The sequence below is a fragment of the Accipiter gentilis genome, chromosome 25 (genome assembly GCF_929443795.1).
Source record: "Accipiter gentilis chromosome 25, bAccGen1.1, whole genome shotgun sequence".
Classification (NCBI taxonomy): Eukaryota; Metazoa; Chordata; class Aves; order Accipitriformes; family Accipitridae; genus Astur; species Astur gentilis.
The window spans coordinates 18,588,578-18,601,874 of NC_064904.1; the positions used below are offsets into that span (position 1 = coordinate 18,588,578).

At 49.1% G+C, this 13,297-nt stretch overlaps 1 protein-coding gene across 5 annotated transcripts in view; it reads right to left on the minus strand.

The window, feature by feature from the left end:
* The window catches only part of TMEM260 (transmembrane protein 260), a 34,654-nt gene extending 29,963 nt beyond the window's left edge, over window positions 1–4,691 (minus strand). For 4 of the 5 annotated variants that reach the window (XR_007509584.1, XM_049828551.1, XM_049828549.1 and 1 more), the window contains exon 1: window positions 4,552–4,691. Coding sequence is in view for 3 of the 5 variants with exons in the window: in XM_049828551.1 (XP_049684508.1) it covers window positions 4,552–4,672 (121 nt within the window). In the remaining 2 variants the exon portion in view is untranslated. The remainder of the gene's footprint in view (window positions 1–4,551) is intronic. The other variant, XM_049828553.1, reaches the window with a different exon arrangement.
* Window positions 4,692–13,297: the final 8,606 nt, after the last annotated feature.

Below are 13,297 nucleotides of genomic sequence, written 5' to 3' on the forward strand. Positions count from 1 at the left end.
TGCTGTTGGCAACTGCCCTAAAATTACAGCTCTCGCCCCGTGCGATGCCCCGGGGACAACCCCGCGGCTTTCTCCACAAAAGCCTCTCAGAGGTGGATTTTACTGCGCTTGCAAACACCAGCTATTCTTATTGCTACTCTATTTTAGGAAAGTTTCAACCTATTGCAAGACAGCCCTGAAAAAGCAGATGCAACAGGAAAACCATCCATCCCAAGCTGAGCCCTTGAGCGTTCAGCAGCTCCGACATTTCCAGGGCACGGTGAGGCTGGGAAGCAATCGATCTCCCCGCATGCACCAAAAGATGATGCTAATAAAGGAAACCCTAAATTCGGCGCTCTGCGCAGCGGCTAAGGGTGGATGTCCATCACATCGTTGGGATGCTGCTCCCGAGCCGGGCACGGCTTCACCTTCATTAAAGTCCTTCTGGGATACAGCAATAGGTGCACCTAAAATGGCTAAAGATTAAGTTCACGCGCGTTGCTATGATGTTGGTTCAAATCACGGACAAGAATAACCCCAAAGCAATACAGACACAAACCAACCAGAAAGCTGGGGAAAAAAAATAAAATAAATACCATTAGATGCCATTGCCAAGCTTTGAAAGCCAACAGCACAGCTTTGCCCCGTAAGAATTAAGGGGAAAAAAAAGTAAGAAAACCTGCAAAAATAAACTCCCAGGCTGCAGGCCTGTTGAATTCCACTGGGAAAACCAAAAGGAGCGCATAACACCCAGCACTTCAGATAAGGGTAATTCTCCATCTCCCACCCACATACCCAGGCATCACTTACAGCCTTTATGGGCTATATAAGTGAAGATAAGGGCTATATAAGTGCAGAGCACTATTATTAAATGACAAAACACACAGAGGTGGACTACAGCATCCGCAAACTCGATTTCAACATATTTCTCATGAGAGAAAACGACCTGCAGCATCTTCAGATGCCGGCTCAAGTTGAAGAGTTTATTCCTGCATAATCTTAGTGTAAATATGTTTCTGACCGTCCAACTTGATTGCCCAATAAAGGTGTTCAGGCAATGGGCCCAATGCTGCCTGAAAAGTGATTTATCCCCAGCAAGGTTGGGAGCTGATGTCTCAAACATCAGAGGGAAGGTTTGGTTTTGTTTTTTTTTTTTTTCTTCTTTTAACTTGAGTTTATTTGATCCCTTTTTAAGCTGTTTTAACATCTGTGGATGTTTCCGAACTAGAATTCATTCTCTCATTTCTTTATTATAACGCTAAGTAACACAAGAAAGCTGCCAATGAAAATACCTATCGCCTTTTACATTTTTGGATTACTGCAAACTTCAGGAACAATTAAAAATATACAGATAGCTTAAAAAAAAAATAAAATAATAGGCTCCCTGCCTGAAAGCAGATACAGCAAATCCTTAAGCGGCTCTTTACTCACACAAGTAGCTTCAGTGCTTTTGATGGCACAAGTTTGAGCTCCGTGCTCAGGCACTGGCAAGTTAATCGCCTCGAGCAGGGATGTGCAGAGACCTTCCAGGGGACTCTGGCCAGGCAGCAGGGCTGAAGCATCCCACGGGCTGCTCAGGCCATGAGAAACCAGGAGAATAACCAAAAAAAGTCTTAACGCAACGCGATGGGGCGGCTGCTGGCTGGGACAGGCACGAGAGGGTGACGGGGACGAGCCCGTCTTTGTTCAGCTCCAGTAAACACATGCAACTCAGGCAGCAGATTTAGAAGAAAATGCAAAAAGAAAACAGCAAGGGGAGATGGGGAGCGAGGTCACGGGCTAGCGGGGGGGACACCGTGCCGAGAGATTTCCTCTAATAGAATTCCCTCTAATGTGGGTTGCTGGAAGCCTGTTAAAGCATCCAGCCCCCCAGTCCAGCCACTCCCCGGCATCTCCCTGCTGCGCCCTGTTTGCAGCACGCACCTAGGGAGCGTCCTCCATACCTCTGACAAAAGTTAGTAGCAGAGGAGTGACGTACGCTCACGTATACACGTGCATTTCTATACACGCAGCTGCTGAGCTAGGAAGAACCAGGATGCCTTCAGAAATCAGGGGAAGAGCAATCCCTCTCCTGCCTCCAAAATGAGATAAAATAACCACGATAACCCTGGGAAAGTGGGGCAAACCCACGCCTGTGCTGCTTGGCCTCTCACTGTATCTACCGGGATAGTTCGCATCAAGAAAGGAACAATTCCCAGCGTCACCTTATTGGGAGAATCTACATCCCACTTTGTAAAGGGTGCAAACGGTTATTTGCATCCCGGAGGCAAAACCCAAGCTCAAGTACAATTAAAAACCAGGTTCCCAAGGCTTCGTGCAGCACAAACAGCTTGGAGCACAGGCACCCTGCACATTCGCAGACATCCATCTCCCATCAGGGAGTGCTTTAAAAGACAAAATGGTAATAACTGTAAATATATCAATCATCACGTCTTAACTGATACAACCAGAAGGAGCAAAGTCAGCCCTTTTACAAACTGGGGAGCAGAAGCACAAGCCATCAGGGTGCACACCGGCCAGCCTAGCAAGGGTGCGCTTGCACGCCTCGTCTGGAGCGCGGGATGTGAGCTCTGTGGAGAAGGGATTTAAAAAGAAATTCTTTTAATACAGCTCTGACAACTGGGTCCCTCTGATCCAATCACGGGAACGGAGAAAATGGACAACACAAGGTTGCATCTCCAAGACCCAGCTGACGAGGATGAGCTTGGTGTAATGAAAACACAGCTCTGTCCTGTTATCTTGAAATCAAATAACCCCCACTTGAATCACCGCTCAACTTTACATTTGTCTGTGAATTGCTACGCTGAATATGTGCTGCCTTACACACCCAGCTAGACAAAACCATCCTGCTTTTACCAAGTAGAACTGTCTTTCACGTAACTCCAAACAAAAACAAACGGCAAATTTTAAAGAGTTGTAGTTAAAACATGTATCTCTCTCTCTCTCCACACATACTGAAGCTGTAAAAGTATATGCATCCATTAAAAGCCCATTTATTTATAAGGAATTTTATGCACAGCTTGGATCCAAAACCAGCAATGGCCAAGAGGCACCAAGTTAAACAGACACACTCAATGCTCTTCTGGGATATGAAAGAAAGAAAGCATGCTGGGTACCTACGCCATCAAAAAAAAATAAAAAAAAATCAAAGTATTGCCTAGAAAATCCAAGCCCTATCCCCGAATCACAGCTGTACACATGCTGCAAAAGCAAGGTATTTTTTAAGCAAGGCCAGACTAAACCAGCAAAACTGCAGAAGGACCAAACAGGAGAATTTTGTCCCGCCTGGTGGGATCGGCAGCGTAGAACACAAAACATCAGACAGTTTGTCACTGTTGGCAAGTTGCACTTCCCGACAGGCAGATCCAGAGATTTCACTGTTGCATCGGCTGCGGCTGCACAGGCCAGAGAAAGCGACGGCCTGAGCAGCGATACCACATCTGGCAGGATGGCACATCTGCCTTCTGACGCCACATCTGCCTTCTGACGCCACATCTGCCTTCTGACGCAGTCGCCAGGGCCCCTGACCAAATCCTTTGCTGAAAGCCTCAAATACAGGCAAACTATTCGCTGCAAAGCAAACACGCGGGGGGCGAGGATTAGGTCAACGTGGGGTGGCCAGAGGGCTCCAGCCCCACAGGGTGACCGTGCAGCACTGGGGGTGAGCCCCCCCGAGATGTGACTGCAACACACCAGGGTCGCTGGGGGGAGCACCCCATGGGGGGATGGCAGTGCCCCAGCCCTGACGGGTGTGCACCCCAATATAGGGTGTCTGTGATGTACCAGCCTGGGGGTCAAGTGCTCCTATGGGGAGGTTCAAATGCACCAACCCCAATGGGGTGAGCACCCCATAGAGTGACTGCAGGGCACCAGGGCCTATGAGAGGGGTGTGTGTGTGTGTGCAACCTTATGGGGTGAGCAACCCGATGGGGTGACAGCAGACTTATGGGGTGACAACAAACCTATAGGGTGACAGTCATGCACCAGCCCCTATGGAGTGAGCAACCCTATGGGGTGACAGCAACACACCACCCCCTATGGAGTGACAGCAACACACCAGGCCCTATGGAATGAGCAATCCTACGGGTCGACAGCAACCCTATGGGGTGAGCAATCCTATAGGGTGACAGCAACCCTATAGGGTGACAGCAACGCACCAGCCCCTATGGGGTGAGCAACCCTACGGGGTGACAGCAACCCTATGGGGTGACAGCAACATACCAGCCCCTATGGAGTGAGCAACCCTACGGGGTGACAGCAACACACCAGCCCCTATAGGATGAGCAACCTTATGGGGTGACAGCAGCCCTATGGGGTGACAGTGATACACCAGCCCCTATAGGATGAGCATCCCTATATGGTGACTACGATGCACCAGCCCCTAAGGCCTCACCTCCCCCCATCCTGCCCCCCCCCCCCCCCCGAGGGGTGACCGCGATGCACCAGCCCCTATGGGGCGAGGGTCCCGACGGTGCCACCTCCCCGGTGGGGTGACCCCACGCCCCGGCCCCACGGGGTGCCCCGCCGCCCCTCCCCCGCTCGCGGGCGGGCTGGCGGCGCTGGGTACGTTACCCGCATCCCCGCCGGGCAGAGTGGGCGGCAGCGTGGCCGTATACAGAGCCGCCACGGCAGCGCCCAGCGCCCCGGCGGTCGCGGTCCCGCTCCCGGTCCCGGTCCCGGCCCCCGCGCCCATGTGCGCCGTCGCGCCCACGTCTTCCGGGTTCGGCCGCGCGGGGCGGCAGGACCGTACCAATCCACCATCTCGCAGGGGGGAGCGCCCCCACATCTCCCGCCTCCCCCCTTCCCCTCCCCCCCCAGGCCGCCTCCCGGGACCGCCCGTCATCCACACGCTCAGATAGAGAACAAGTAGGGCCGCGGGATCGGTGGGGCGAATCAGCGCCACCCCACGCCCTCTTCCTCCTCCCTCTCCCCCCTCCCGAGTGTAGTTGGTACAGCCGGAGAGGGCGGGGCGGAGGAGCGCGCCCCTCAGTGAGGGCGGCCGTGCGGCAGGGCGGGACCACCACGCTGGGGGGCGGGGGGGGGCGGGGCGAAACCACCGCGGTGCGGCGGGGGGGGCGGGAGGCACCGGGCCTCGGCCTTTCCCGCCCGCCCGGCGCCGTCCCCTCAGCGGGACCGGCCCCCGCAGCCCCCCGGGGACACCCGGCGGTGTGGGCGGCCGGGCGGGACCCCGGGCCGGGCACCCTGAGGAGGGGGACACGGCCGGGGTTGCCACGAAGGGGGACGAGGGTGCCTTGGTGCCCGTGAGCCTTGGGGTGGGCCGGGCCCGAGGCCTCCTGAAACACCAACTTTTGAATAAACGTCTTTTAACTGCCTCACAGCTCCGCGTACGAGTGTGGCGGTGCACGGGTAATAAAGATTTACGCCCTGAACGGGGTTTACACGTGGTGCCGGTGGAGGAAAGGATTGAAGGTGTCAGCGTATAGAATATTAAAAGCAGCGATTCCCGCGGCGGGAGTAGTTAATGAAGGCAAATAGCATCCTGAGACCTATCGATGGAAGACTAAAACACATCCATAGAAATCATTATGGGATTGTACAAAAGAGCGGCGAGGCCGTACCTGGAGAATTGAGACAGATTAAAGAGAGGCTTTTGAATACAAATGAAAAAGGTATAGAAGAGGGTAACCAGGATAATAAACAGCCTTATGGATTAGATCTAAGTGGAGGCGTTAGAAAATTAGGTTTGCGTTTATTAAAAAAAAAGGGCAGGATCAAGGGCTGACACGACTGAAAGACCGCGCATCGTATTCCGGCGACTGGAGAAGCTGGTGCCGAAGGACCCTTTTGAAACAGCCGGCACAAAAACGCCAAAAGGGCACAAGCCGAAACCGAGAAAGGTATCCAAGGGAATTTAGGGAAGGCCTTTTTACACGCTCCAGCCGGTACGTACAGAGACGGCAAAAGGAGCTGAAGTTGCGACCCACTCAGAAGTTAATCGGGTTGCTTGAAGGAACTGGTATTTTGAGGGTATAAACACCGGCTGAATAACAGCTGGGCCCATGTGGCTGCCTTCCATCCAGAAGGCAACCGCTTGGCTCTGCGGTGACCAAGTGTGCTTCAATATACCCAACTTGTTGGCAGGTTTCTACGGTTATTGGCTGAGGTTCATCAGGGAGAAGAAAAAGATATGTTGCAATCCTCCGCCAGCCATTGTCACTATGGTAATGAGAGGGGTCATTGTTCCCGCACCCGTTGGGGCTGCTAAAATGTAATTTTAGCAGCAAAGTGCACAGTCTGTGTGTGAAAGCAGGCTGGTGGCGAGGCTCTTTATCCGAAGCATGGCTTTTTTCTTTGCGGTATTTTTCTTTCTTTGTATTTAACTTGGAAAAGGCATCCAAAGACAAATGTTAACCGTGACTGATTACAATTATATTGATGGGGGAGGTAGCAATTTAAAGGCGAATATCGAAATGTGGAAGAATGGCTGGTAATAATATGGTAAGGACAAACTATTCTTTAATTGTCCTGCAAGTTGTTTTATATCTTTGTCATGCAGAAACTGGAACTTTTAGGGTGCCAGTGACAAAGTACTTTGCTGTAATATGGTAGGGCAGGCTCACAACAGCCTTTATCTTGCTGAATAACTACCACCGTTTCAAAGGCCAGGATTACAGACACACTTTATGTCGGCACAAACGCTTTGGAGAGCACATTTACATTTTACTTCTGTAAGCAGGAATCTATTAATTCATGAGATTTGACTCGCCCTTCTTCACCAGGCATGACCCAGGGGTCCAACCAAGACAAGAAAGACATGCGGACCCTCTTTTTTTGGGTTTGTCAGAGCCAGACAGATATTTTTTGACTGTTTTCATTCGTGCTCTGGAAGTTGAGTTGTCCAAACCCAAGTTAGATTCACCTCGCCGCAGAGCAACGCACGGCAACCCTCCAAGCTTTCTCAAAGCCTTGAAGACAGGCTCAACAGCAATAAAAAAAAGTATTGCTTAGAAAAAAAACCACACTAGGGCAAGTGGAAAGCATCTGAAAGATGGCCTTGTGCTACACAGATTATTTTTAAAAAAATCCCTGGAACTTGTAGCACGAGAGCATACTCTAGTGGCAACTGAGCAAAGAAAGTGCTCATGGTTTGTGCAGTGTCTTGATGGTGAGACGCCTCCCACCTTTCAAGGGGAGGCTTATTCTCTCCTATCTCCTCCGGCTCCATGCTCTGCACTCAGCCTGACAGGAAATACCCAAGGCAGGCAGAGAAAATAAACAGGAACTTCTACAGTAATTTTAAAAACGCAGCTTGAGAACATATCTCCACCAAATGGATGTGTACTTAGAGAGTTGTCTTTTTACCAGACCTTATTGCAGATTTTCTCCTGAGAGACACAGTTTAGAGGAGGCAGGAGATAGGAAAAGGGAGAATAATACTTAAAGCAAATTCTGTTCACCCATGGCAGTGTCATTACAAACTTGAATGAGCACAGTTATTGCAAATAAATAAAAACAATAGACCAGAACCAGTTTTACATAAGAAAATACTGAAATACCATTCAATTAGCCCTAAGCTTTAGTTAAACCTTTTCTTTTGCCCATCAGGTGATAAGGTTAATACAGAAAGCACTCAACTGCTGTACTTGTGTAACAACAGTCAGCATCCATTTAATGAACTTACGTGTATACACATTTAGCAAAGCCTTCAATATTGTCAGTGCTGGGCTGGCGCAGAATTTTAATGGCAAAGTAGCCAGCCCGGTCTTCATCGTAAACAATATCCCCGTGTAAGGAAAGCAGGTCCTCATGGGGACCATTAACAATACAAATAAGCACCGCTACTATATTTAAACAAGAAGTTTGGCAGTATTTCCACTGACGATATATGCCTGCCTGCAGAGCACAAGAAGGAAGATTATGCTACTTTTATGTGTTCGTAAGTGGCTTGAATAAGCTGCCTTTTATGACTTCTTGGGGGCTTTTTTTGCAGGAGGGAAGACCAGGGTCATATCCCACGTTTACAGCAACATGACTGCAGTAGCTAGACATGGTGCAGAGGGAACTTCCAAGCGGAATAAAGTGGAATGAAAGTGCACTTGGTCCAGCGAGCATTCCCTCCGGCCCTAGTCATGAGGCTCTCCTTGCCCCATCCTGCAAGTGCACATGTTCAGTATTGCTGAAGAGATCTGCCTCCGGCTGCATGCAACTGCGCTGTGGGCTTGGCCCAGGATGGGCCACCAAGGACAAATTTGGATGTGGCTCGTCACCCAAAGCACGTGGGGACCTGTGTGCCTGGATACGCCGCAGACATGACTCCTTGTATTCACCTTCTCCATCTAAGGAACCAAACTTCATGCGATTGCATTGTACGTCCGTTGTGATACCCCCAATGCCTTGCGAACCCGTCAAAATTCAAAAGAAAGGCAAAGGGCTCTGAGATGTTATTATAGTAACGGCTATTTCATGCAAAGCTGGGCAGGGGTGGGAAACCCAAATCAGTGTGTGTGGTGCAAGGAAGGAGGAATGTGGCTGTAACCGGGGCTGCTGGCCAGGCTATCCGCACAGCCTGGCCGCTAGCATCATGCTGGCTGTCATCTGGCGTGGGAAAAGGGACCCAGGGATGGTTGTGTTCGGAGGGCTGGGAGAATCTGGGGGCTCAATTCCACAGGAAAACAGATGAGGTTCCACCACTCATAGGACAGCTTGTTCATTATTTCAAAAATCAGTTTAATTTTCTTCCCCAAATAAGAAAATAGACTGAACTAATTTCCCTGTGCAGATCTTGTTTCCCATGATTTTGCAACTTTGTGAGAGAGGCTTTATTTTCTTGCAGAAGACCTCCAGTCCCTGCTTCTGCCAGTCTTAGTGGCCTTCCAGCTGGTTTTCTGACACACTGAGCAGTCACAGATCCCATTTGTCTCAGCTGGTTTTCCCAGAACTCTGACAATCAGCTCTATGTTTTCACACCTGATTTCCTTGAACTAATATTATTTATTTACCCGCATGCCTTACTGGCAGACTCAGGTCTGGTGTCTGATCTGCACGGTGGCTCCACAAACACGTTAGAGACCATCTCTCACGAGTGCAGCTGATGCACCACATGAGGGCCCTGTTCCCTTCATCCCCAGACCGCCAAATTACTCTGTGATTAGTATTTGCAAGAAGGGAACACCTTTTATCACCGCAAAACACATTTAAATGCTTTTCATCCTTCTTTTAATTACAGTTGAAGGACACCAATTGCCATCTTGTGCCTCAGTGGCCAAACTCACAGCCTGGCCCAAAAAATGCCCAAACACAGCATGTAGCTGAAGATCTGCAACAGCAGACGGTACTTCAGGGATCTCCAGTGGTTCAAACTCTCCTTTCTTCACCCGTGTTCATGGTTCCAGTAAAACTCATCAGATAGTAAGAATTTTTCATGTTACATCCAGTCCTTTCTGTTTCATTCCTATTTATTAAGCTGTGATCAGATTGTATTGGCTGAGGGTCACACTCAGGGAATTTGAGCAACGGATGAGTGTCACGCGGGACAAGAATTGCATCTTCCGTAATGACTCTCCTTACTTGGGTTTACCAGTGCCTTCTTACCTGGGCCTGCCATATCTTCGTTGTGTTCTTGCATTGAGCAAATCCCTGATGCTGCTATCACTGGTTAAGCTGCCACAGGTTGTCTTTTCATCTAGTTGGAAACTGATGGAGCTCCAGAGCGAGTTCAAAAATCTGTGTTCTCCCATAAGGTTGTTGTATTAGTCTCATGGTAAGATTGTAGTAGGAACCTTTTCTCCTCCAAGCCGTTCTGCGGAGATGAGGTTACTGGCCAGGACTCTGATGTGTTGATATCCGGCCAGAATGAACTTTTGAAGATGCTGAACAACAGCAGGTAGTGTAGAATAGCAGGAAAGAAGGTGATGTAAGATGCACTTCAGCCAAGGACTCCTTTCTTTTCATCAATAGACTGCTCCACAAAGAAGAGGTTCATGTCCCATCGCCGGGCATGGGCCTCCTAGGAGGAAGGCAGTGAGGAACCTTATATATAGGCAGAGCTAGGACTGTGCTTATATCCGGTCTCTGGAGGCATATAGACCTGCCTGCTCCTACAATTGCAAGTTAGATCTGCTGCAGCTTTGAACTCTGGGGAGACAATGCTGCTAAACCTTCAAGAGAAGGGACTTGCAAGGGACTCCCATTTTCCCCAATATACAAGCAGCCCGGCTGATGTGAGGTCTGTTAGAGGTGTGTCAGCACACAGGACATGCCATTTCTGGGATAGTTTGTGTTACCTGCAGAGCTCTCATGTAACAAATCCAAATTTTCCAGGAGAGAGAGGTGGAGGGTTAGCCCATGGGCGGGATTTTGAGTTTGTTAGGCTGAGTGGACTGGTTTGCTTTTCCTAGGCCGACCAGGGGCAGATCTCTGGCTCAGCCTTCTTAGTCCTTGCTCCAGTGGGCGACAGTCCTTTATTACACAGGAGCAAAACACAACAGTTTTTCTGTTAAAGTTCTCAGTAATGGCTGAACCATTTAAGCGTAAGTCTCCCATAAAATTCAGGCTGGGACAGTGAAATTCTCCATAGCTTCAAAAAAAAAGCCTTTGCCAAACCTTACCCACATTTCCTTCATCATGCTGGTAGCTGAGAGGAGTATGTCCGAGCTCAGCAGCTACGTTGACTGTGGGTGGCAGCAGCATCCCCAGGGCTCAGATGGACCTCTGCCCTCTCAGTGTGCTCTTCCAAGCAAAGCTCCTGAACGTGCTCCATCCACTTGTTCCTGTTCTCCTTAGAGGTCAGGAAGCACAAAACCAGAATGAAGATATTTTGGCTCCATCTCCATTTCCTGTAGAAGGCCAGGCTAGGAAACAGATTAAATGGATTATATTAAATCCAGATTAAATCCTGGCATATACCCAGACCTGACTTGCCCATTCACATCGCCAGTTGCTTAGTGCTCGTGTGGCCAGAGCATTGCATGAGCAGTCCATGTTCAAGCTAGCTGTCTTGTGGAAGATGTTGTAGGAAGGACCCCAGATTCAATTTATCTGCTGGACTAAAGCCGTGGAATGTCACCACAAGGAGCCAGGGCCCAACAGCAAAAGACCAGATGAGGGAAGCACACTCTGCCCAAGATGTCGACATCACAAGTAAGGACATAACTGAGCACGTGTTAAAACACGGCCTAAACCCAGGTGTCTCCAGGCATGCCCCAAAGCTTGCTTCAAGCTTGCATCTGAACATCAGCTGGTAACCTTATAGGATGGACATTAGGTGACCTGGGGTCTGGGCCCAGGTTCAAATACAACCTAGATCACAGGTGCTGTCAGAGCTTTTCCTGCTGAGGCTGAGGCAGAAGGATGCACCAATTTCGGTATGTCAGGCTCTCAAGAGTTAGAAAACATCAGCACAAAACTTCAGTGTACCCCTCTAGGGCATGAGTGTTACAACAACCTTTACCCAAATGCCTGTGGCTGGATTTTGTCTTTTTTTTTTTCCCATAGGTTCTTTTTTTTTTCCTCACTTGATGCCTAGGATGGATGGTGATTTAGAAATAAATTGGGGAACGTTTTCATAATCAAAAAGAGATGATGAAGATGCTGGAGGCTCTAAGGTGACTGAGACGAGGGGCTGCAGACTGCAGAAATGAAAGGCAGAGTGAAATGACCGAAGGCAGAGTCCCAATAAACTGTCATGTGAATGAGGCCTTCCAGGGAGGGAAGTGGGACAGTTGGACTGGTCCTATTAGGACAGAAAACTTCCAATCTGGCACTGCCTAATCTTGGACTGGAGGTAGAGTGATCTTGCTCTGAGCATCTTTTTAACACCAAATAGCTGTTGACAATCACATGAAAATAATACTTAACATAAAGCAAGAGACAAAGGTCTTTGCAGAATATGATGATGTTTCCTAAAACTGTTATTCCAAGGGTGGATGAAAAGAAACTATGTATGAAGGGCAGGTTTTGAGACCTTCAAAACCTTCATGTTACGTTAGCTGAAGGGGAGCAGTTTCTACAGCCACCTCCTCCCCTCTCCTTCATCCAAGAGCCCAGGAGAGGACGACTACAGTGTTACGTGGTCAGTAGTCACTACAAAGTCTGCTTGTATGTTAATGCGCTTGATGTTGCCACCGCTTATCATTTAGAAGCCTCAGACTTCTCCCCGTCTGCTTTCTGTGGCCTGGTATTTTCAGGCTCCTCGTAAGTCAGAAGGAGAAAAATGCATCTCATTTTTCAAAGGCCAGAACTGCTGGTGCAGAAAATAGCTAAGTGCTAGGGACTGAGCTCTGCTTCTGCCTTCATGGGGATAAATCCAGCATCCGTCACTGCCTTCAGCTGATTTACTCCCCATTTGGTGTCACCGAAAGCAGAGTTTGCCTCTTGCTGTTTTTCTATGGCATTAAGGCCTTTAAAGAAAATCCTACAAAAAGATTTAGGCGCAAACAAAATCTCCTGCTTTTCACAAATCTGTCTGAACTTACACTGCGAAAGGAAACACAGAGGAACTGAAGCCTCTTGCAGGGGACGGAGGACTCTCTAGCAGGGTCAGCTGTGCATATATTTACACATGATATTAGCAGGAAAAACGACAAAATGGGTGCATTGTGACCAAGGTGGTCCAAATGTTCTGTGCTATCATTACTGTTGGGGTCAAAGGCATTGCCAGTTGGTGACTTGATAAGCATGATGAGCTAACGAGCGACAGCTTAATCAGCACAGATAATTTGTCTGCAATATATGAGATAATTATACCCTTTTTTCTGATTTTTAGGAACCTTGTGGATTTTTTCACTCATAAATATGAGATAATGCTGTACAACTTGACCTTCCCAAACAAAGCTTTTGCAGAAAGCAGTGTAATATCCACTGGTTGTTCATGAATATAGCTATCGGCTTATCTAGGCTGGGGTTTTGTCCCCTGCAGCTGACCTACTGGAAAGAACACCAGGAAAACTGCAAGAAAAACCTTTAAAATTCATTTAATTTTTGTACACATGGATAAAACCCATTAGGTTCTGGGTTCAGGGAGTCGCATCTGTTATTTTCTGGGAGACACCAAGGGCAGGATGGAGGCATCCGCGGGGTCTCATCTTTCATCTTCCCAGAAAGGACCCAGCTCTGCAGCACTTCTGGGGAAGGAAGCTGTCTGCTAAATGCCGTAAGCCTTCCATAACCCTCCCCTTCACCTGGCACTTCCTTCCCCTGCCCTGGCCAAAATCACACCTCTGAGAGGCTGCCAGTAGGGCCCCCTGAAACAGCAGTTCTGCCTAGAGGCTGGAGACAAAGAGACGCCGTTCAGACAGCCCCTCGGTGTTAAAAAAGGCCATAGCAGAGCAGGAGGAAGGCAGGACAGTCTGCAGACTCC